Source organism: Anarrhichthys ocellatus, unplaced genomic scaffold (genome assembly GCF_004355925.1).
Source record: "Anarrhichthys ocellatus isolate YVR2014 unplaced genomic scaffold, GSC_Weel_1.0 scaffold592, whole genome shotgun sequence".
In the NCBI taxonomy this organism is placed as follows: Eukaryota; Metazoa; Chordata; class Actinopteri; order Perciformes; family Anarhichadidae; genus Anarrhichthys; species Anarrhichthys ocellatus.
In genome coordinates this window covers 1-24727 of record NW_022280566.1, presented here as the reverse complement: position 1 = coordinate 24727, position 24727 = coordinate 1, and the positions used below count along the sequence as shown (strand labels likewise).

At 40.9% G+C, this 24727-nt stretch overlaps 1 protein-coding gene across 3 annotated transcripts; it reads left to right on the top strand.

The window, feature by feature from the left end:
- The first annotated feature begins 7564 nt into the window (after positions 1 to 7564).
- LOC116376769 (carboxylesterase 4A-like) lies at positions 7565 to 18297 on the top strand. Of its 3 annotated transcripts, none has more exons than XM_031838238.1 (3): positions 7565 to 8924; positions 14376 to 15413; positions 16050 to 18297. In XM_031838238.1, the coding sequence occupies exons 2-3, from the start codon at positions 14873 to 14875 to the stop codon at positions 16406 to 16408; spliced, it is 900 nt and encodes a 299-aa protein (XP_031694098.1). In that variant the 5' UTR covers positions 7565 to 8924; positions 14376 to 14872; the 3' UTR covers positions 16409 to 18297. The 3 variants fall into 3 exon arrangements, with proteins under 3 accessions (XP_031694098.1, XP_031694099.1, XP_031694097.1); XM_031838239.1 differs by lacking the exon at positions 7565 to 8924 and having other exon boundaries at positions 12920 to 15089; positions 15249 to 15413; XM_031838237.1 differs by lacking the exon at positions 7565 to 8924 and having other exon boundaries at positions 12927 to 15413.
- Positions 18298 to 24727: the final 6430 nt, after the last annotated feature.

The following is a 24727-nucleotide window of genomic DNA, read 5'->3' as shown; positions in this document are numbered from 1 at the left end:
CTATGGGGATATTTTTATTATCAAGTCTAACTTTTAATTATTATCATTATTATTATTTTTTTTTAGCTGGCGGATTCGCGGGCCACATAAAATGACGTGGCGGGCCGGATTTGGCCCGCGGGCCTTGAGTTTGAGACCCCCTGCTCCAGACTGACTTCGTTTTTTTATGCAAACACACTTCAAACCCCTTCAATACACAAACACACACACACACTCACACACATGTCGCTTTAATGGCTGTCACTGAGCGTCAGTGGAATGGCAGCAGCGTGGCTCATCTGAGCTCATTAGACTGAGGGGATTCAGCAGGGATTTGTTACTCCGGCAAGGAGGTGAAATAGGGGGAGATGAAGTGAAGGATGAAGAAAAGGTAAGAAAAAAAAGATGTGGTTAGGGTTGGGGAGCAGAGTGGAGAAAATGAGGAAAAAGAAAAGTGCAAGAAGGGAGGAAAGAAGGGGACAAGGGATGGATAAGTGAATGAAAAAAGGAGAGGAGACTTGGAGAGAAATGTGCTGATAAGAGACAAAGACGATAAGGATGGGAGGTGATATAATACAAAAAATGAGAAAAGAAAATAGATAAGTACGTGATGAAGAGCCAAAATAGGAAAGGAGAACAGTAAATAGGTGGGGAGGAGGTGCAGGGTGGATGATCTGATTAAAGGTGTAAAAAGAGAGGAGAGGAGATGTAGGAGGTGAGTGGAAAGCAGGAAGGTGCAAAAAGATAAGATGTAAACTGTATTGATCCCTGCGGGGCACAGCAGCAACAGAGCTGAGTAAGAAACAGCAGAATACAAGGAAGAGAGGAAATATGAGGTTTGTAAACCCTTACAAAGCACAGCTCCAAAAGCTGCTCATGTTGAGCTGAAATTAATACTATACTAATGATACTAACAGCAGAAAATGATGGAAATGTCAAAATTACAAGAATTAATATCACTCTGTGTGTAGCAGAGAGGAATATGAGAGTAAAGCAACTCAAAATGTTCTGGTATCCACATTAAAAGGTCGACCGAGGTTCAAGCGAGGAGGAAGAAGGGAAATGACACAGAGCAAGGAAAGGAATGAAGAAGTGCGATTGAGCGAAGGATGGGAATAAGAGGACGGGGAGGAAATGGAATGAAGATGCAAGGTGAAAATTGAAGAGGGATTTTCCAGTTGGTTAGCCGGTCCCGACCACGTGTGAAATTTGCTCTGAACACCCGGTGGCGTTCAATCACCAGTCAAGTGAAGCAAAAGGGAAATTAACGGCAAAGTAGAGAGGGAGGAGGAAACGGAAGAGAGAGAAGGAGAAGGCAGACATCAACACTTTTGACATTTTACAGCAGCGTTCTTTATGTTCTGTGTCTGAAGCATTTGGAATGAACACAGACAGAGTGCTGCAAAAATGGGTTAATAACAAGTCATTAAGTCCATTTTTAAGAAGTGCTGTGTATTGGCAAGAATCTGGAGATCGGATACGTGTCATGGTGTTATCAGTTAGTATATTGTGATACTGTAAGCAAGGCGATATATTGCGCTAATTATAGAAAAACTGTCAGGAACGCACCACCATATTCATAAAATTGGAGTCAAAACAGTTACCTTTTATGCAGTGGGATCTGCATTTTAATTTATCATAGTCCCTTTAATAATAATAATAATAATAATAATAATGATTTATAATAATATGAAGTATGCGAAATATAAATTAATAATCGATACAGATGGTGGTACTCAATATTTTCTCACACTCCTATTGATTGTAAAATTGTAATTTTAAGAATACAAATGCAATTATTTTCTCATATTCAAATGAACTTATTTCTTTTTATTGGATCAAGTCTCATATTTTTCTGCCTGGTTTCCATAAATCCATGCTTGTTTCTGTTAATCATCAGAACCAGAGGAGCTGCAGTGAGCAGCTGGAACTCTTTCTTCTCTTCTCGCCCCGTTTGAATTGCTTCAAGACGCTCTTCAAGTGTTAATCCCCAGATAATATCTTTTGGTGCATTTGAGGACATCTGTGGCAACTAGTGACATGTAATGTGTCTTCATAAAACATGACCTATAATTTCATTTGAAACACTGTGGGGGGTAGAAAGCTATTTTGCATAATTAGGCTGAATCGACTTCATTAAAGGAGGAAGCTTGTGGTATTTGATCTTATTCTTGCTTTTTATGATCAGGGAACCATTCCCCTGAAGACTCTTCAACCAACAATGCATGTACCCCTCTAACAAGTCTGGTGTATCACTCACCTCTGTTGTCCAAGAACCACTGAATATACCTACAATAGCTATGGTGATTCACTGCATACTATATTATTTCACTACCATGCACATGGCGAGCCATCCCTCCTTGTATGAGCAAAAACATGCCAATCTGTCAAGACACCAAACTATTTGGTTAAAACTTTTACAAAAATACAAGTTGTAAAGAAAGTGCAAGACTTGGCCTGCACTTTGTTTTCATAACGCATTCAGTTTGACATCATGGCCTCATTCCAAATCAGAATAATTTTTTGTCCCTTGAACTTTGACCCTCTAGCTCATGTATTTGACATGTGATATCAGTCAATGAGCTGTCATCAGACTGTCATCTGTCAGTGCTCTCTCTGTGGCTCAGTCCACATATCTGCCCAGCGCTGAGGGTTTTGGGTCAGAATGGCCAGATAGACATGCTGGCTTGCATACTGCACAATGTGACCGCTTGCAGTAGGACATCCTGGCATTTTTGGCATATTAAATCTTTTTTCTGGCATACTAAATATTATGGTAGTACTGTGCTTGTTGCAACACATTTCACTTTGTGAAGAACGCCATTTTTGTTTGATTTTCCTCTAACCAATCAGTGGTGAGCATCAATGCCACTGACATCAATTTCAGTTGACACAGATGTGACTGTGGTTGCAAGAAGCAGGTACAAGGGAAAAAAGAACTGCTGTTATCTGTTTTGTGTGTAACTGAATTGTTTATCATGGTATCACATGGATCATTAAAAGTGTTGACATCATGAAAAAAGTGTTGACATCATGAAGCTTCTGGCCTCCTAAGTTTCTCCGTTTTTTTGTTGTTTTTTTTAACTTTTAAAGGCCAGCTCGTCATTTTATTCTCATTTTCTTTTGCTTCACAATAACAGTGACAGAAGTAAGCCGAGCAGGTCAGTGAGATGAGACCAGATCTAAAATGCTTTTGTTTCAGTGCGCTGACACAGAGAGAGAGGAACTTTCAGAAGAGGTAGAGTCATGCTGTTAAAGCCTTCTAGCAGGCCTGTTTATCAGACACAACATTGTGAGGCGAGAATCATAGACTGTGCAGAAGAAATGGATGAACTCACCGCAACATCACCCATTGTTTGTGGACTACCATTTTAAAGCCTCGAGTTCGCTTGTGGCCTTCGCCTTCTTGGTTTTATACAACCAGAAATGACACAAGCTAAGAACAACCAAACGCTGAATAAGACATTTTTAGGCGACCAATACGTTACCAAATGTTGCAATTGACCTTCATGAAGTGAAAACACACTATGAAAGGGTTAAAGTTAAGTAAAGTAAAGTAAAACACAGACAACTCCCAGACCGGACAACACCATGGTAGAGACCTTTCAATCACTGTGTAGCCACGCCCCTAAAGCATCCCCTGCTTTATAGTCTGTTTGACTCTAAATGGACCATAAGTTACTAAATGAACATCATGCTGTATTGAAGAAGACTTGAAACTATGAGACCATAAACATTGTAAACATGAGACCATAAACTCATGTTTACAATGTTTACTGAGGTAATAAATCAAGAGAGAAGTAGAGTCATTTTCTCATAGACTTCTATACAACCAGAGGAGTCGCCCCCTGGTGGACACTAGAGAGAATGCAGGTTGGCACCTGGCGAGAATACAAAATGTGTAGTTTCCCAAACCAACACTAATACATCAACATGAGAATAACTATATATGCTAAAGTAAACAATAATGCAACATGAACACAAATTATAACACTTAAATAAATAAATAAAACGGGACTAAAATGACAAGAAACAGGAAGGCAGTGGGAATGTGGTACCAAAAAGCTAGATTTAGATGAACATAGACGAAGAGATGAGAGAGACAGAAATAGATGGACACAGAGAGACAGTGACAGTCTCAGACAGTGGGTTTGATCCGATGACAGGCAGAGAGGGAACGATAAAAGCTATTGGCAGCAGCACACACACAACAGGATGTGAGAGCACGCTGTGTCTGTTGACAGCTAATGACTGAAGCTGCACCTCAACCCTGACTGATGAATCTTCTGGAGATGGAATTACAGTCCTGAACATTGAATTTCAATTTTGGCAGAGGAGGTGCAATATTATTGCGGTGCCAGTACTTTTAACAAATGGTTAACAAAGTTTCTTTTTGTTGACATTGTCAGACATGTGTAAAGTCAGTCATGTTTTTATTTTTTTGGACATAATTAATTGTATTGTATTGAGAGGGGTCACCCCCATGTCCTCAATGCTAAATATATATGAAATAAACATTTAAAAGAACATTTATGTTTACTCAAGAAATGTTCTGAAGTACAAATGTGAGGTACTTTACTCGAATATGTTCATTTTCTGCTACTTTATACTTGTACTCTATTACATCTCAGAGGTTAATATTGAACGTTTTACTCCACTCCATTTGTGTGACAGCTGAAGTCACCAGTTACTTAAACGATTACAGCTTTAGTCATCCCCTTCCTGTCCACTGAAAACTATGGACCTCCATACTCGGTGATGTTGGATGCTTGTGATAAACTGAGGTGAAGTGTTCCTTTATGTGTTGAGATACGTCTCCTACTTCTTAAGCTTAATACACTTTTTAAAAAGCCTCTTGGATCAGCTTGAAAATGCATCGTCACAAATCTGAAAACAGGCGTTTTTTTTTGGGAGAGATACGAGGTTCTCACAGGACAGTGTTCAACACAGCTGTCCCATCACCATGTGGCATCACCATGTGGTCCTAAACCACCCGGTCTTGTTGTCGGGGGCGGGTGTACCGGCATGGATCTGAATGTGTTGAATGGACCGTGTTAAATGCTTGTGACCTGGAGATTGTGCCTCGATATTCTGACAGCCCAGCCATGGAAGGGAGGGCCCTCTGGGATGCGCCGTTAATTTGGCAGCGTCCGCCTCGGTCTGATGTTGACTGGGATGTCCATCAACCCCTCTTTGTAACCATTGGCCCCCAGCAATAAATACTCTACAATGCAAAGCAGTTTTAAACAGCGCTTCATAAGGTGATTGACTTGGTTAACTTGTAGGGTATGGCCTGTCTAACTCCATCTCCTTCTTCTCTGTAAAGGAAAACTATCCAGACAGTTCTTCTGCATGGTGCCATCGGCTTTTATGTTTTTTCCATATGCTCACATATAGTCATCAATAAGAATAAACTGTTAAAGAAAACTTGTTTGGCCAACGACTTCAGTGATCTGATTATGTCACCTCATCCCTGATCCATAAAAAACAGACAATCCCCCCCCGTGAGTAAATGGGTACTGACTACGATGTGCAGAAAGGCTTTAGACAGAGCTTTGTTCCTACAGCCATACACACACTTTCAATAAGTAACCTCTAAGTAAGCAATACAATCTGTGCAGAGTTAATCCTGGTCTCTGTCTTTTTGTCTGTATTTCTTTTTTTCTTACTTGTTTGTGCTTCATATGGGAAGAGATTTCCTACTTGAGGACAAATAATAAACTATCCAGTGTTCCCCTAGGTTTACTGCTTTGGCCTGTCTTTAAACTTTCTTCATCAGTCACTTTTCAAAATCCACATGAACAACTCTTCACAGTGACATGAATTAGATCCACTGCACAGCACCTGTTACCTGTTGTTAAAAGACTTCACTTTTAAAGCTGCTCCACCTGTTACTCCTGCTGTTTCTTCTTTAAAAACAGTGGTAAACGACACCAGGAGCCAATTTCAGGAGTTGACTTCTTATTAAAACGAAATTCTGACAATAATCAGAGTATGTTACTATATAAGCAAACCGTCTGGTGCAGTGCTCACTCTACATAGAACAGACCGGGTTAACATTGCATCGCTTCCAGCAAACTTCACAGAGAACAGTGAGGATCTGTTTGAACTGAAGATTCTCAACGAAAAACAACAAAACACAGAATCTGTCAGCACGTTAACGTGTTGTTTACTATGGAGTATGTTTTTTAACCGGTTTACTTCACTTGTTTAGTTAAGAGCAGTGTAGACAACCAGCACTCCGCTATCCTCCTGTTATTACAGACGTGAACTAAGCGCAGACACTTGCCTCCTTCATGGACTCAGCGGTGCTCTGCAGCACTTCGTGACTGTGCGCTGCAGCAGAATGAATATATTTAGCTATCGCTTTAAAACAGGTTTATACACAAACTTGAATTTATCAGTCACACAGGATTCAATTAAAGCAAATAGGAACATTTAGCAGGACCGATGTGAACAGTGAGAAGCACCTTTCCTCCATGTTTTGTCGAATCTATTCAGTGGTTTTCTGCCCATGCGGCTGTCTTCGTTCCACATGCAGGATGTCAAAGACAGTACATGCAGTGCCATCATGGGGCTGCATTGGGCAAATCATGCAAATCAGATTTGAAGCAACCTGGTTGACCAGACGTGTAACAATGACAGAAGGGTTGAATCGGGGTGTTACCTGTTGGTGTAGACCAGAGGTAGCCAACACGGTGCCCGCGGGCACCCTGTCGCCCGCAGGGACCACCACGTGAGTCGCCCGCAAGACATGTTCTAAAAATAGCACTAGTCATTATGGAGCTCCGTCTAAAATTGTAGTTGCTGTTCTTTTTTAATCAAAAACGCTTGCAGAGAGTTGGGTACCCGGAGGCGCACGGCGGACAGCCAGGACGAGGCCGCCGCACCGCACTAGGTTTTCAGGTTCTGAATGGCGGGCGCATCCCGTTGGAGCCAGACGCGAGCCGCGAGCACACCCCGTCGTCAGGTCCGTAAATCCTCGGAACAGGCCGCGGGGCAACAACTCAGGGGTGGCGGGGGTAGAGGCAAGGCAACGTAATCCGACCGAAAATGCCCAGACTAGAGGTTTGAACGCGGGCGCCCGAAGACGCTCGCGCGCCTTGGAGGGTTGGATCCCCGCTCCGCTATAGACGAGATTTTTTACTGGTTTCTTCGTTGAGAAAAAGGTACCGTTGGAAAAGCTGGTGTCGGTGACAACAGACCGCGATGACGCAATTGCGCAATGCAAAGGTGACCCAGACTTTGCAAAATGTCTACATTACCACTGGATCATTCACCAGCAGGCGCTATGTGCAAAAGTAACCGGCTTTGATCATGTGATGATACAAAAATATCAGAGATGTGATACCTCTGACTTTCAAATGTTGAAACAGATTAACAGAAATAAAAGTTGCATGTTTAAATATGTATGTGTAGCTATACCATCATAGTTGTGGAAATCATTATTAATAATTATTGTGAGGAATAATTAACTGACATGTGATCAAACGGTCTCTTCACATATATTATTATTATTAAGGTGATCTGTGCAACTTTGTTATTCAGGAAGTTTGTATCAAATAAGTAGGCCTTCGTACTACTCGGTACCCTTGAAGTAGCTCTCAGTTTAAAAAGGTTGGTGACCCCTGGTGTAGACTGTGAAGAGCTTTCAGGCGTCTAAATGACCAGCCTTCGATTTGTTGATGTGTTTATGTCCCTCTCAGCAGCTCATGTGTCCCTGATGACAAAGAGCAGCATGTCATTTCTTTCTCCTGAGCCTCGCTGTAAAAACACTCGCAGACACTTTTATGGACTCATTAACAAAACCGCCGAACAATCAATGAGAACAGCTTCCTGTTCAGCCCCCTCACTGCCTCTCTCTCTTGTTTGTTGTATCTCTGCTATTATTCTGCGAGCACTGGCTCCCTGTTCTGCATTTGTTTGTGTACATATCATTTTTTGTGCGCCGTGGTCGACCAGCAGCGGTTTGTTTAGCAATACGATTTCTGGGAGGAGCGGGTGGGAGGGCACTCAGTGCCAGTGTGGCTGCCTGGGCTGGGAGGACTGTCAGCTTCATCAACACGTGTGCTTTGAGTTCACACCTGTTGCTCCTCTGTATGGTTCGATTGGAGAGAGGCACAGCGTCTAGCATTACTTAGTCCGACTCAACAGATGCTTTACGTGGAGAAAAATAGGGATTTATGTCCCTGTTTCTGAGCTGATGGATGGAAAACTTAAATTGTTTGTTCCCTTAATGCTTCACCCTCTCCCCCACGCTGTTGCCACTTGACTGACTGCTGCCTGCATCCCAAGAGGCCTCCGGGAAAAGATAACATCAGCAGATACAAACTGTCACATCCCCAGGCTTAAACTGAAAAAATTGCCCACCTGAGAAAGACATTTACTCTCATATTCTGTGTCACATTAATTTTTTATTTATTAACCCTAATCCTATCTGACATGACAAAAAAGGGCTACCTATGTAAATATTATATCTTCCCCGGTTTCTAATGTAGTTTCACACATTTTAGGGTTACACATTTTTATTGCAAGCCACTTGGTCAACAATGTCTAGTGTCTTGTGGGTGTAAATTAGCATATCAGGGAAGATATTTACTTCTTGATATGCTAATTTATCAGTTTTACGTGTTTATAGCTCTATAACTTTACATCAAAGTCTGTTTTCAGGTGTAAAGTAATACTGCATATGTGTTAAAAAAAACGTTTTTATGACTTCAGGGGAAAATGTGTGAAGTGTGATAACTGTCCTCAAATGATGTCACTGTGGCTAAGGACTACAAGTCTGATAAAAACCCGCTGCCCATCTCTGCTGCAGGCTAGAGGCCCACGGCTGCTCAGCTGCTGCTGGCAGAACTCCCCCAAATCGCTGAAGCAACTGTTGGCAGTCGAGTTGGATTGTGGGTAAAGTGGGTGCTATGTTTTGATAAGGAAGAAGAATGCAGGTAATATAAAAGATGATATCTCTGGTTCTGCTGCATACATGTTTCTCTTTTTTAAGACTGTCCATCGTGAGTCCGACAATGTTGTGGAAATGCAACGCTGAATCACTGAAGTACAATTAAAACAAAAAGTATTTCAACCCTCTGTTTAATGCCTGGGAAAACATGCTTTCAAAGATTGAGTAATTCTCTACAACATTACATTTGCATGACTAAATAAGCAGCAATCAAAATCTCCAAATATTGCTAAACATGATTGTTGCTCAGAAGAATGCCACATATCCATCTACAACTGAGTCTTGTCCACAGCAAAAACACAAATCAATAAATCTCTGTAAAATAACTAAAAACAAAACTCTGAGTTGCTGCATTTGAATCTGTTGTAATTTTCCATCATATGCAGAGAATGTGGGTATTTTCCATGGTTTCCTCATTTGACATGAGGGACCATTTAGCATACTTCAGTTTGCTAAAAGTAAAATAGGTTTCGTAGGCAATTCTTCTGTGTCCCTGAACAAATAAGAATAACTGCCGACCAAGCAGTTTATCCTCTGGCATCAACATGGCAGCTGACATGATTTCACACGATGAATATGGATTGTAATGCTTTCAAATACACAATTAAAGTGCTTTTGAATGTTGCTTTAAGCTCTTCTTTTTGGATATATATTTAATCATTTTTACATGTGATCAATGTTCATGATATTAAAAGTCAAACTATATATTAAATGTATTCATTTTTTGTAAAATGATTCCTTTTACCCAAGAGCACAGATGTACAGATTCACTTCAGCAAGATATTTGTGTGTCTGTTCATGTGTCAGCAGGTATGAAACCTTGTACACACATTTCTTTTTTTTTTTAAACATCTTGGACGTTTGAGGATTTAAAAAAAAAGTATTTATAAGAGTGTGTTGGAGGAAGAACTTGTCCTGTCATTATTGGGAATTTGACTAAACAAAGTCTGTGGAGCCGACTTATCAACCATACTGTGCTATTTTTGAACCAATTCTTTATCACTCCCAACTCCCAACATGACAGCTTTGGCCCAGTAGGTAGAGCGGGTCGTTTTTAAACACAAGGTTGGTTGTTCAGTCCCGATCCCTATCGATGTCAAAGTGTCCTTGAGATACCGAAACACTGAAGACCAAGTAGTTCACTGGCACTTTACAGCAGTCCACTCCACTGCTCCTACAATGCAGAGGTCATATTTCATGGATGTACCTGTTTGTATATGATGATTGAAAGTCAAATTTAAAAAACACAGAAGGAAACCAGACACAGCCCTGCCACAACTCAGCTGGCACCATGCCAGAAGCAAACAGTGAATGTGTGTGTTGCACACACACTCACTGCACCTGGACGACCCAGCAAGCTGGTGACAATCCAGCCAGGCTCTCAGCTGAGACCATCACAGTCAGAAACGGTTTAAAGATGTTTGCACACACAAGGATTTGACTTGGTGAGAGGGGCGTGGCAATACACACAGTGCAATAGTACAAAGACATCATTTCAAAATAAAGATGTAAGTATGATAAATATATGATAAACAAGGAAGTTTAGAGCATCACTTGATTTCTAGTTTATGGTGTTTATGGTGTCTTTAAAAGGAAAACACAAGAGTCGGGTGCAATTCAAGGTGACACTTCAAAATATCTAAATATAGTGGAGTAAAATGCAGTCATTTATTAAATTAAATAATTTTTTATAACTTGAGTTTTATAGCTCGTAAGTGTTTCAGCATGATTTTAGATATTAGAATGAGAACAACGTTTAGTGAAGCAGCTGTGCACTGCTCTGTGTTAGAGATGGAAAACCGCAACTAACCAGCAGCACTTGTGATCAGGCAAACATCTCACCACCGTGTAGTTTACTGTCCACAACTTCACCACCACCGATAAAGTTTGCTGAGCATCGAGGAAAGACCAGCGAAATGCACTGCAGACTTTTACAAGTCAAAACAACTGGAGGCTACAATAGCTTATAGACTATGCTATAACATATATGACTCCAAGCAACCTATTCTATTCAGACCTAATTCTCTAAATCCACATATCTTTTATTGTGTTTTTCTAACAGTGGTCCTAATTCCCCATGGTAGTTGACAGACTTTGGTTTCATTTATTTTCTCTCTACTTTGCGGCTGCATTAGAGTAGCTTTCGCCGTGTTTACTCAGTCCTCCTCCAGCTCTCTGCACTGCCGCTATCTGTTTCTTCTTCTTTAACGGAGGCGCTGTTGCTTTTATGAGGTCACGTTCTAGCTGTTCTTCAAAATAAAAGTCCTCTGCCACTTTCATGTTTGGCTGTTACATCAGTGTTCACCCGCTGAGTAGAGCTGCTGGGTCTGGTTTTGGAGTGAATTGTTTTCTTTAAATTTCTATCTGTTCAAATTTCTTCTAAAATATTCGATTTTACTGTGCAGTCTGATGGTGCAGCCATGTTCCTCATTAAAACCTCCACTCCCCTGACTTCAAACAGGAATAGAGCACATGAGCGTCACTAGTGAATTTAGGTCCATGCTGGCAGAATTGGACACACACATAGAGCAGCCAAACAGGGCCAGGCAGGGGAGGAGTCAGAACACACCGATACATACAGTGGAGAGCAAGGATGTGGGTTTAGTTCCAGAAGTGAGACAGGGGAGGGGTGGGGGGTTGGGGGGGATTACAATGCAGCACAAAAATATAAATGTTCATTCAGACATAAAAATGTTCTGTTAATAATCTTTGTAATATATCTATAAGACCAGATTGCTGTGAATCACTCACAGTGGTCTTCGACTCTGTGTACACCTGGCATCAACATGTGGACAGATCGAATCACTTCCCTTCACATCTGGCATTAGAATGTGTCAACACATGCGTCTACAGGGACTACTTGTGATTGGATCTCACTTTTCCACTCTATATTCATATAAACACAAACATCACATCCGTTTGAGACCAAATGCCTTGTTGTTTTAACCCGCAGACAATCTCCCTTGTCTGATCTGCCGGGAATGAAAAGAAAAAGATAAAAGCACTCGTAATTATTTCTATGGGCTTTTCAAAATGTCCAGGCATGGTGGACGAAGCCAGCTTGCTGTACACAATTTCTGAACCAACTGGAGACGAGAAAAAGGAGGAACAAACGGAGAGCTACAGCTTTGACGTATTTTACAGCTACGTCCTTGTTCGGGTTGATGCATTAGGATGCATAAGCACTCCAAAATATTCGCGGTCAAATGTTTTCCAGAACACCTCGGCCAGTGATTTCGGGTGATCAAATTCCTAAACGCCTCACTGGTTGTTCACCCTTCGAATCGCCTAAGATGCATGTTCCTACCAGGTGTACATAATTGATAAAGTTTGGAAAGATTTGAAGTGAATCCAACTATAGAAGACTTTGAAATACTCTCAGAAAACCGAGCTTTTGTTACATGCAAATAAGCTTTCAGTTACAGAAAATATACTGCAAACAGTAGAACTCTGCAATAAGACCCACCAGTTAGTCCTTTTGTATTTCTTGAAATGTGTGTGTGTGTGAGATAGATTAACACATACTTAGTTTCATGTTCTACCATTCTCCTGTTCCTGTCATGGTTCTCTAATTACCTCGTTATATGCATATCATATGCTTTGGTATATCTAAATGATCCACGATCAAACACTGTCATGCACTCAGTGTTAGGTTCTTGTCTGTATATCACACACACACACAAACATGATCTATATCTCCTGTCTATTTCCTCCTTTTCTGCCCATTATGGTTTTCCTGCTGCTGATGTTGTAAACATCTGTACTCCCACCTCTCTGTCTGGGATGTGTGTGTGTGTGTGTGTGTGTGTGTGTGTGTGTGTGTGTTCACTACTGTGAGGACAATAGGGCGTGTGCTCTCACATATAAATGTGAGCATCATATCGCCCTTGTCTCTTGGTGTGTGTGTGTAAATAGTGTGTTTTTTTATCAACAAAAACTTGTCATGTCAGCGTGTGTGTGTGTGCGTTTAAATGTGTGTGTCTGTAGCTGAATGGGATTTCCTCAGAGTATGAAATCTGAAGCTCATCCAGGTGGAACATTGACTCTTAAGCAGTAGAAAAGTGTAAAAAAGACACATCCTGCAGATGAAAAAACTATAACTGTTCTACATCACACACACACACACACACACACATACAGCCACACACAAATGCATGCACAAGCATATAGATGTCCTACTAAAATTCCTCTTGTCTGGTTCTTTAAGGCGAGATATCATTTGTATTTATTTCAGTTCATTTGCTTCCTTGTCTTAGCGGACCTTTTTTTACTAACCTCACTTTTTATAGATATGTTCACTACTTTTGTGCATATTGTTAACTGTACAGGCTTTTCAGATTAAAAAAAGATGTTACTGATTGAAATTAAATTTACTGGTGAACAGCTGACATTTCCTGCTCAAGTGATGACGAGCTCCCTGCGTTGGCCTGGACGATATGAGGATACAAAGACTGAACAGTGCAGGTCTTTTAGACTTTCCAAATGTTATGACACCAAATTGATCAAATGCTGATAGTGATTTGGGTTTTCTCTTACAAAACACATGCATTGTATAAAGAAGATATGTTTTTCTTGTCTACCGGCGGTAGCAACATTAATTAAATGTAACAGGTGCAGTGTGTTGCATCATATGATAGCCATGTCTCTCACGAGATACATGTCAACACTGGGAAATTGGACAAAGGAAAAGGCTGACATGTGTGGGTTCACATTGAAACCAATAGGTGTGGCTGATTTCAGGTGCAGCATATACCACAGGAGTGAGTTTCCCTTAAGACCTCTGGCCCAACTCTCTTAGAAGCAAGAAAAACTGTTGACAAGCAGCTAACCAGAAAACTTTGCCATAAAAGATGAGATTGAAGTGTCAACCATATTCAACTTTGATTTTGAATACAGAAATCATTGTATAATTTCATCAAAGTACCACATCCTCATACTGTCTTGTATTTAAGCCTCACTGTAAAACATCAACACCGATATTTTTTTATAAATTCTTACTCAAACCACAATATTTGCACGTAGAAACGATTGTATGTTTATGATAGGATTTAGTATTTGATAAATTCTCCACGCCTGTAGTTTATACCATCGTGTTGCTGCTGGGAGTATGCATCCAAGTCTATGGCTCTCTCCCAAAACTATCCCCACCCACTAGCACCGGGTGTCTCCACCATAACCTGCAAACATCTGTCGCCAAGCATACTGACAATCACCTTGCTTGTTACACTTACTGTCATGTGCTATAAATAGATGTTATGTTCCTCTTAAACTGATTGATGCTTGTGCATCGGGGTGTAACACAAATCAAATGGCCCTCCTACTAATTGCTGATATTTTACTGTCTAGCAGCAGGCAAGAAAATGAAGGGGATTGAATTGAGAATATCATTCGCTGTCTTTGTGGGAATGCTGATTGTAATTTTGTTTCTGTGTTGTAGGGGACGGACTACAAGTTTACCCACTGCACGACTACTCCTGCTCCTGTACACGGCAGTCACCTCTAAATGATGGAAACCCTCATCCCTGATTGGCTTGTGTACCTTCTGACAAGCGGAGCTTAAAGACGACATCCTTGCTGTTCTCTTCTTCATCGCAGTGCTCATTGGCCGGACCTTTTTGAGGAATATTGTCCGTATCGTGAGGAATAGTTCTCAGATTTCCCTTCAACTGAACTGTAGGTAACTGATGGCTGTTACATTTCCACCGGGTGGTTTGCACTGCCTGGATTTTAAAAAGGATCATTAGCAACCACGACCTCTTCTGCTCCGGAGTTTTCCCCTACTTATGCTTGTGTGCGAATGTGGTTTTAGTGTGATTGTCTGTTTGTGTTTGCATCTGCATGGCGTAAGTGAGGGATAGAAAATAAGGATTCTTTTTCACTCAAAGAGGACAAAAGAAGACACAGCAAACAAGTTGAAAACAAGGAGTCGCAACTATGTCCCAGTGGAGGCACCATTCAAGGACTGGTTGTCAGCTACTCCAGACTGCCAAGAGTAAGAGCAGGCTGATGGGATACGTAAGGCTTGAAGGTTCCTTAAGCAGTGGTCGGTGGGTGTCCTCTCTAATAGGGCTGGGACTGATGCTGCTGCTGCAGGCATCTCCTACTGCTGTGTCGGCTCAGAAACTCGACGAGAACGACCCGGTGGTCACCACCACGTATGGCAAGCTGCGTGGCGTTAAGAAGGAGCTCAACAACGAGATCCTGGGTCCCGTCGTGCAGTTCCTGGGCGTTCCGTACGCTGCCCCGCCCACCGGCGAGCGCCGCTTTCAGCCACCAGAGCCACCGGTGTCATGGCCGGAGATCCGCAACGCCACGCACTTTGCCCCGGTGTGCCCTCAGAGCATCGTGGAGGGCCGCCTGCCGGACGTGATGCTGCCGGTGTGGTTCACCAACAGCATCGACGTTGTGTCCACATACGTCCAGGACCAGAGCGAGGACTGCCTCTATATCAACATCTACGTCCCCACTGAGGATGGTGAGTTAGCCTGCGGGCCCGGGGCAGGATGATTGTGGGGCTGGTGGGCGGAGGGTTTTGAACCCTGTCTGTCTGTCTGTCCGTCAGTAGAGGGAAAGCATGACATTGTGCACGTTTAATGTGCATGACACTGCTTATAGAACATGAGTGTGTGAAAGAGTGGTTGTGTGTGTGACATCCATGAAGACCAGTTAATCCTTTCATTCCACTGCCTCCATCTTCTTCCTTCCGTTTTCCATCTTTCCCTCCTCCTCTACCCTACTGTTTCTTCTCCTCATTGCCTTGTTTGCTCTCCTCTGCAGACTCCCTCCTCTCCTCTCCTCATTACTGTAGCTCATCATAGCATATTGTGCCAAGCCACAATGGCTGCAGTTCATTAAACAAGACAGTCGTTGTCATGACCATCACCGATTGATTTGGCTGACTGGCTGAATGACTGGCTGAATGACTGGCTGGCCAACTGGTCTATTTCATTCTTTCCCTCCATCTTTATTTCTCCCTTTCCTTCCTCTCAGCTATGTGTGTGTGTGTGTGTGTATGTGTGTGCGTGTGCGTGTGTGTGTGCATGCCAGCTCCTGTGTGCGTTGCGCGTCCAGGGGCTCCATGTTATTCTTTAGTCTTTTATTCATTTTACAGTCAAAAGAATATCCAAGGATTGTGCCAGGAAACCGGGCAAGAAAATATGTAGACAAGGAGGTATGTATGATCTGAACGCAACCTATACCATGCCACAGAAAGAAGAAACTAGGAGGGAAAAAAAGAAGAACCTTCTGGTGCAGCTGAGAGCAATCATGATATCAAGGTCTACAAATTATTCAGGTTTCGACTCGAGGCATCTGCAGGTTTTCAGAATGCTACATTTAAGAGACAGGGCCGTTTTTCAACGATACCTGGAGGTAAATTTAAGGGCAATTTTAAAAACCATAAGTGGAAGTCTTCCTCTGACTGAACATTTGCAGGTATTAGCAAAAACATATGTGCTACTACAACGCTGAATGAGCCATGTGATTTGTAGACCTTGTGATGTCGATACCGAGGTAGTGTTGCTCCACACTCCATGGTCCATCCATGTGTGCTCTCATTGGTCAGCAAGATTTGGTGATGTGATCGGCTGCCAGATCTGGGGTCAGAAGCTGTGCGGTAACGAGGCTTGATGTGTAAGGAGATAGGAGCATATTAGATCAGACATGCTGTCACAAACACACACACACACACACACACACACACACGTACAGTGATGTAGTTGCATGCAGTGTTAAACAAGATGAGCTCAAGCTAGACCATGACTGTGTAATCTCCATTAAAAGAAGGCAGAGCTGTGTTCAGGTTGGCCCGGGCTGCTGTATCAAGCACTGTTTCATCAAGATAATGCCCTCCTCCTCCCTCTGTCTCTCTCCCTGTCTCCCAGCCTCTCCCTCCCTGGATGTGTGCACGCTTTTTAGTGTCTATACATGTTTGTATGAGAGTGTGTAAGATTGTGTGAGTGTGTGTGTGTGTGTGTGAGAGAGAGAGAGACAGTTGCTGACAGTGTCCTTGATAAGGTCTGGGTGTTAATGTCATTTTCTTGGCAGCAGGCTGCATTATCACTTAGTGTACATTCCTCCTCTACTTACTACACGGATACATGTGCACTCTAACCTCTCCTTTCCTCAGACGTGTAGCACGCACAGAGACACAATGGGGGAGTGCTTTTAAATTGGGAGATTACAGAAGCTTACATGTTAGTCATACAGCATGGAGAATCACCATTATATACAGCATGGAGAATCACCATTATAAAACCAAGACCCAGACAATCTGGAGCTTTGCTTAAGAAAACAATGAAAAGCAAAGAAAAACAAGATGGTGGATCTGTGGCCTTCTTAAGGTAGAAAGTGTTACCCACTTACCCACTTACAATTATCCACCGTCTGTGCCTCACTTTATTAACGTGTACATACATGAATGCATGTAGGCCACATGTTGTTAACAGGCTTACTCAGCCTTACTCTGTCAAAAAACAAAGTTTAACAACACAGTATTTATTAACACTGCATTATAACTAGACAGAAGGTAATACATTTGAACTTCCTTATGTAACTGCCACATTTTGCAGAGATCTCCTGCAATATGTTATACATTTCCCTACATTTTGTTATCAATCATTACTTATTGCAGAGGATGTTTCAAGATGTGTTCAAGAGAGCTAAGGGATACAGTGACACTTGTGGTGTTGGTCAATAATAATAATGATAATAATAATAATGATAATAATGTAGATAATTAATTGTATCTTTTTAAATTATTTTTTTATTGAAGACATCCATGTTGGTTGGTTAATACATAATGCACTATTCAATTTTCATAAAAAAATGCAACACCCAACTTTTTAATAATCACTGCAATATCTAATAAGGTATTAACAAATGCAGCAGATCATTACAACATGTTGGTTCATTCCGTCCAGGTATTATTATATATTTACAGTGTTCATTCTACCTCATTTGTGAACAATTAAGAAGCTTATTACAATTATTACAGACAGTAGGGCTGCATAATAAATATAAATATGGCCAACTGCAAATTTCAAATCATAATCAATTGCAATATCAGTCGAAAACATTTTTTCAAAATGTGTTTAGCCAGAACAGACAGATGACACATGAAAGGACCTGAGGCAGATTTAAATCTGGGAGATATTCCTCACAATATGGAAAATATTGGACTTTTTAAATCAATAAAAATCAAGAAAAATAACAAATTTGGCTTCTATTCTTAAAAGTAAAATACTATACCCTCGCATGTATGTTAGGCTGGTTGAGTGTACAGTAGGGGTGGGGGAAAAATCGATACAGCATAGTATCGCGATATTTTGCGTGGCGATATTGTATCGTGATAATATCGCAGTATCGTGATAATATCGTATCGTGACCTAAGTATCGTGATAATATCGTATCGCGGGACCGCTGGTGATTCCCACCCCTATTGTACAGCAGCTTAGATGGCTGACATGTTTCTGAATGACTGTACAATATAGCACTGGTCATTATAAACAAACATTATCTGAAGCCGTAATCTCAGAACACAAGCTGTTTGCTTGTAAGCTGTTAAATAATGGAGCTGTTTTGATTGGAGCTATGTTCCACCAGGAACATGGGAGCTTCCACACCTGTCTGCTCAGAACAAGCTGATGAAGCTGTGCATGATCACTGAGGAGCCGGCCAGATGAATACTTCCAAGCAGATGGTCAAATTTTATGACATCTAGTCAAAAAAAATAAGGTGGTATAAAAAAATGAAGTAAATTTTCATACTTTCAGTATGTCCTGATCTGTGCCAGCCTGTGATAACATCGCTCTGAGTGTTATCATTTGTTATCACTTCCATTATAATGCTTTAGATAGAGCAAAATAAGAAAGCTGCACTTTCAAAAGAAAAGGTTGCAGCTTTAGACATGATTCATATTTTGATCTGAAACAAAACTACATGGTTAGGTTTACATCGCTTGAGCGACCTTACGCACACAACTTAAATACTGAGGCCGGCAACAGATACATATTTCCATGATGTGTCATTTTACTAGGATTCTTAGGGAGACAAAATCAGTTAATTAGTTAGCTCTTATTGACGGGAGTCATGTCTGTCTAGTAGCAGTCGTACAGCGTCACACAGAGGCCCTACTGGTAATCATACAGTCTTTGGGGAATCTACAGTCAGTTCTGCAGCATTCTGGAGGTTTCCTTTACAATGGCAAAGCCTATTTCTGTGGATTCGTTCAGTTCGGTCATTATCAGTAACACAGTAGCACAAAGTGTGGTCAGTGGTGCATGGTGTAAGTGGACAGATCATGGTGAGTGACAGGGTAATTTCACCGGGTTGGATTGGAAGAGTTAAAGTGTGGGAGGGACTCAAATCAGTCACGATCAATCAAATCAACTGTGTTCTGTTTTGTTTTTTCTTCTTTTTTTAAGTAACACACTCTACAATTACTACTGTTTTGTTGTCTAACAGTTTCAAACTGATGTGAAATGGCAGGGAAGGGAAGCAGACATCCTTGAGCTGCAGGTGCAAAATCACCATGAGTGAATATTTGGAACCTTAGATTTCATTTCTGGAGAGATATTCACAACTTATGCTTACGACGCTCCCAAAGATCTTGAATTGATTGATTCTCGTAAAGGTTGAGCAGTTATTTAGACAGAGAACAGAGAACTGGAAGAGGACAACTTTCATCAGGCTGTTCTCACACACTGCTCTTAGCGATACCTACACAAATTATGAGCTTTTGTATATCAATTTGCATGTAATTGTGAGCCCCTACAGGTGACAAAGGATAAAGAGTGGTAAGGTCCATGTAGGGAGGGTTGCTGGCTCTTAAAATACCAGACTGTCACCCACAGGACACCGCTCTCCATGTCCTGTGGGAAAACAAAAGTCAACATTGACTAATGCTACGTTGCCTTTTCCTAAACCTAACCAAGTGGTTTTGTTGCCAGACATTCATTGAAAATTTGAAAATAAATAAAGAGTAACTTTAAGATATCTGACTAACCGTTGTGTAAGGAGACATTGCTTACAATATATACATTTGTATTCAGGAATCTTAATTTTGCTAGTCCCACTGCATACTAACGATAGCAACGTTCACATGAACAAAGAGAACCAAGGTTAAAAGGGGCAACATGTAAAGAGACAGATAATGGGCAGTGATGAAGAGCAGCATAAAAAGGCAGACATGGAGCAATAATGGAGTCAAGAAGGACAAAAACAAAGTGAGACCAGGACACAGAGAGAGACAGTGAAAGTGAGTGACGCACAGTGTAATTGCTGTGGGACTCATCTCCGTGTCCTCATGAGGACTATTGTACCGTCCGGTGCCATGCTGGTTCAAAGAAGCCTTCTGTGGTTAAAGTAGTGTTTTTGATGTGTCCGGATGGAGTACGGTCATTAAGTTATCACATGCTGAGAGAGCGGTCTCTGTAATGAGATCAGTGGTAGCAGCACTACGGTTGGTCTTCTTTCTCCCTGCAGCATGCATTCATGTTTTAGGATTGAAGTAAATGCAATAGAAGCTCACGTTGATGACAGCTAACTGAACAAAAAGTTTAAAAAAAAAAAAGAAAAAAGAAAAGTGACACAGAAACTTGCTTGAAAGGAGAACAAGGACGTTTCTGTTTTGAGATCAGACATAATTGCACATGACATGCATATTAGTACAAATCATTGCTACACATCTGTGATGACTTTCAATGGATTTCAATGTTTTATGTAAGGTCGATATTGGAACTACAAAATGATGTTGTTTGGTAGAGAAAAATAACTGAGGAAGCAGCAGCTTGTTAATTTGAACTTTGAATGACATTCTGTAGCTGTTTTGTAGCAATGCAGTGCTGTAATGTAATGCTAATATAATATCATTTATATTTTTAAAAATACATGAAAAACAGGGAGCAAAATAAACAGTGGTTCTAAATAGCTATCTATATCTTTGGACCATTTGTTCTCTCTTGTTGCTGGTTCTGTACTTTTACTACTACTGTCTTCACTAAACCAACAGCTAAATGCTGGCATGGCATGTTGATGCCTCAACCCTACGGGTTGTCTAAAGGCATTATGGGTAACAGAAAAACACAAGCTGATGCAGAAGTACATGCAAGAGGGCAGTTCATACAGCACAAATCCAAACACTGTCAATAATAATAGCAAATGCATTAAGATTATTGAATATATGAAGACAAATATATTTATCTGAATCTGACATCAGGACAGAACATGGTGAGAATATCAGAGTTGTTTTGTCTTTAACAATTCATCGGTTTGGAGCTGGCATAGCAGCTTGTCATGAGGCTGTTCTATATTTAAGCATGCTATATTTTGTTGTTTCAGTGTCTACGCACTTCTATGATATTTTAGCCAGTGGTGGGCCGTCAGGGCCAGCTAAGCCTTCTCTGCTGGCCTAAACTGAATCACAAAGTTATAGCTATTTTATCATTTTACAGCATGGAACGGTATTTCTGGCTGACAGCGTCAGAGAAGCGTTGCACATTTTATGGCTAAGAATGCGTTTCATTTGCAACTGAGCTCTTGGTGTTTGGAGCTACGCTACGCTAACCAAGGCAGCTACACGACAGGACACGCACAAGCTACGTGCTTTTGAAAACTTTTGGAGAGACCAGAGTGGATCTACAACTCAACGAACACGTTCGCAGGAGGACTCCGGCTGGAACTGAACCGCACCGATGTTCTGAACAACCGCGTCATTAAACTCTTTGTTAACAAAGAAAGAAGGATGGACTTTGTCTTTAAGTGAACAGCAGCTTTGGTAAATGAAGTGCTTTTGCGTTTTTACATCTGCAGTATCGTTACTACTGTGTTCATTTGTCTATCGTGTCGTTTTTATGAATAATATGAATGGCTCGTGCTCTAGCGCTGCAGTGTTGCTGCATTGATTTATTGCTTTGTTGTCATATAAATATATGTGACTGGTTCTTGTGAGTTTGTTCTTGTCATTGTGTTAATTACATTGATTTGGACTATATGCATTGTCCATTAATGACAAAGCATCCCGTCATGCGCGGGGTTATTGTCCGGACAATTGAATCCGTTCGGGCTGTTGTTTCCCCGCTAAGCTAGTTAGCTTAGCCTTCCTGAAGACACGTGCGGGGCCTCAGCTGTTTTTTGTTATTGTTCCGGTTCAGAGGTCACAGCCCGTTGTCTGTTACGTGAGCGCAGTCCACCGAAAACATTATATTTCCCTCAATTTAAGCTTCTGCATTTTCCAAATGCACTAGTATTATTCAAACGTATTGTTCGGTTCGTAAGCCTCCTACTGAACGGTTTAATATGAATACGTGTATTATTACACCCCTAGAAACAAATAACCATAGCTGTGTCGTCATAATGAGCTTATTAGGAGATGGCTCAAGTGTAGTAGGACACCACAGAAGGCCCAGGTACAAAATGCACGGCCCGCCACTGCTTTTAGCAGCTAGCGGCAAAAGTCAGTGCAACGAAAGATGGACTGCTTTCTGGAAACAAGCAATCAGCTGTGTTGATGTCTGAGCAGAGCTGCAGCTCGAAAGGAAACCCATGTAAACATGTAATATACATCAGGACTGGCAGTGCTGGATACGACCTTGGCAAGACTGAAAAATAAAGTATGTTTACTTGGAATCTGTGTGGAGCAGTTGACCAGCATGTAAAAAACTGCAATATCATTAGAATGTGATGACATTTTTTATAATTAATGCAGGCCATGTAAATTACATACAGAGCATTCCTGTTGTTAAATGTAAAATAAATGCCGTTAAAAAATCTTCTGGTATTTAACTGGAACACATTGTAAGATAATCTAACCCTAGTACAGACTCTGTCTTGTCCTCAGCTCACCAGTGTTTATATTACCAATGAACACTTTGACAAAATATCTCTTCAATGTCCTTTTCTTCCACAAATAAGACGAGATGAAGACATCGACGTCATTAAACACTAACTATGACTATTGTTGACAAAAAAAAAGATGTGACTAAAATGCAGTTTTTCAAATAAAACTTTAAGTCTAAAAAAGAAGAGGACACGAAATCTTATACTTTTTTTTGGTTTGGAGTAGATCGACTGACATTTTCAATATAATATGTTGACTAAAACTAGACTGAAAAAGGTCCTGTTTTATTTGACTAAGTTAAGACTAACATGCCTAGATTTTAAAACCACTCACGTCTCATTAAAAGTACAACTGCAGCCAGGATATGTTTATTAAATATAAAATGGGATACGGTTAACTTGGCTAGCTAGTTTGTATTTGTCCAAATTAAACAAATGTATCTTGTGTTTAAAATGTAAAAATGACAAGTTATATGTAAAATAAAGAAAAAGTGCTTTTTGCTGCACACTTACTGACTGAGTACTTAGTCTCATAGCACACTGCTGGTGTGCTTCATGAAATCAACTGCTCACCCTCTACGCTGTCAGACCTTGAAAAACAAAGAATGAAAAAAGACTCTCTTTAAGGTGTCTCTGTGGGGGGTTGGAACTCCCTTTATGTTTACTTCATGTTGAATAAAGCATTTGGCTTTTAAGACCCGATCTAGGACACTTAACTGCAAACTAGGCCATTTCCCAGCGCTTGTACAAGCTGTTTAATATCTCAAATAGTTCCAGAAATATTTCAACATGTTGCATTGCACGTCTCCATTCCGGAGGGGTTTAGAATAGAAGTTCCATTGTTAATGTGAATTTCATCAAGATGGAGGCAACTTCATAGAAGGTGAATTTTTCACTGTTTGCCTTCACGACTCCCTGTCTCCCTCACCTCTGTCTTCTTCCTGTGTCTCTTTCTCTCCATCTGATCTCCCTCTGCACAGGTTGGCCGTTTCCGTCGCGTCTGTCTCCATCTTTCTATCTGTCCTGTCCTTTTCACCCTCCCACATCTCACTTTCCCTCACTGTCCTTCTCTCCTGCTGCTGTCTTTTTCTCTCCTATTCCTCGGGCTTTGACCCAGTTTTGTAGTTGTTGAAGGAGGATCCTGCGGGACAGGCCGCACACACGCACACACAAAGACACACAAACAAAGAGGAGGAAATAGAAGGCAAGAAGAGGCAGGAACCGTCTTGTTTTTGGGTCTCCCTTGAGGGTCTCAGTCACCTCCACTCACAACTTAACTTCTACATGCTGGTGTTTCCTCTCAAGGTATTGTGTTGTGATTGGAGTGTGAATGTCTGTGCAGTAATAATGTTAAGTAAAACGTTGTAGGCAGGTGCTGGACCAGAAGTTAAAGGTATAAATATAAATAAATAAAGGTCTGCACACAGTAGCCCTCAGACAAAACAACGCCTAAAATGGCATACACAAAATGAATCAGGAATAGCTTCTCAACCATAAGGCTTATGCATATTTCTGGTCTACTTTGAAAGGTATGAAGCTAAGGAATATGAATCCATTTTAAGTGAACCAATTTTTATTACAATTTCAGAGTTAAGGGGGATGCAATAAAGGAAAAATTTAGATTTTTAACCTTGCCTAGTATACAATCTAAATGTCAAGGGCAATATCACTATGATAATTAATATCTATAGATAATGATGCAACTCAATGTCTTATACTACTCTTCTACTACAAGTGGGACTGTAAAGTTAATGAAAATACAATAAAATACAACATTTATGATACAATTTATAAAAATATACTCCTACCGTCTCCATGTTTTTGCCATGTTTACTGTTTCCATTTTGGTTGTTTACTGGGAGTTTCACTTCAAAACACTTTCCAAATGGCCATGTAATAACATAGACAAAAACAGTAGTAAACAATAGTAATAAACGCAATATATGACCAAAG

Excerpts from the sequence above, each read along its gene's own strand:
- LOC116376769 (XM_031838238.1), top strand. The coding sequence starts at position 14,873 with ATGTCCCAGTGGAGGCACCATTCAAGGACTGGTTGTCAGCTACTCCAG. Across the intron at positions 15,414-16,049 it reads CTACGTCCCCACTGAGGATG|TCAAAAGAATATCCAAGGAT; the intron begins GTGAGTTAGCCT and ends TTCATTTTACAG.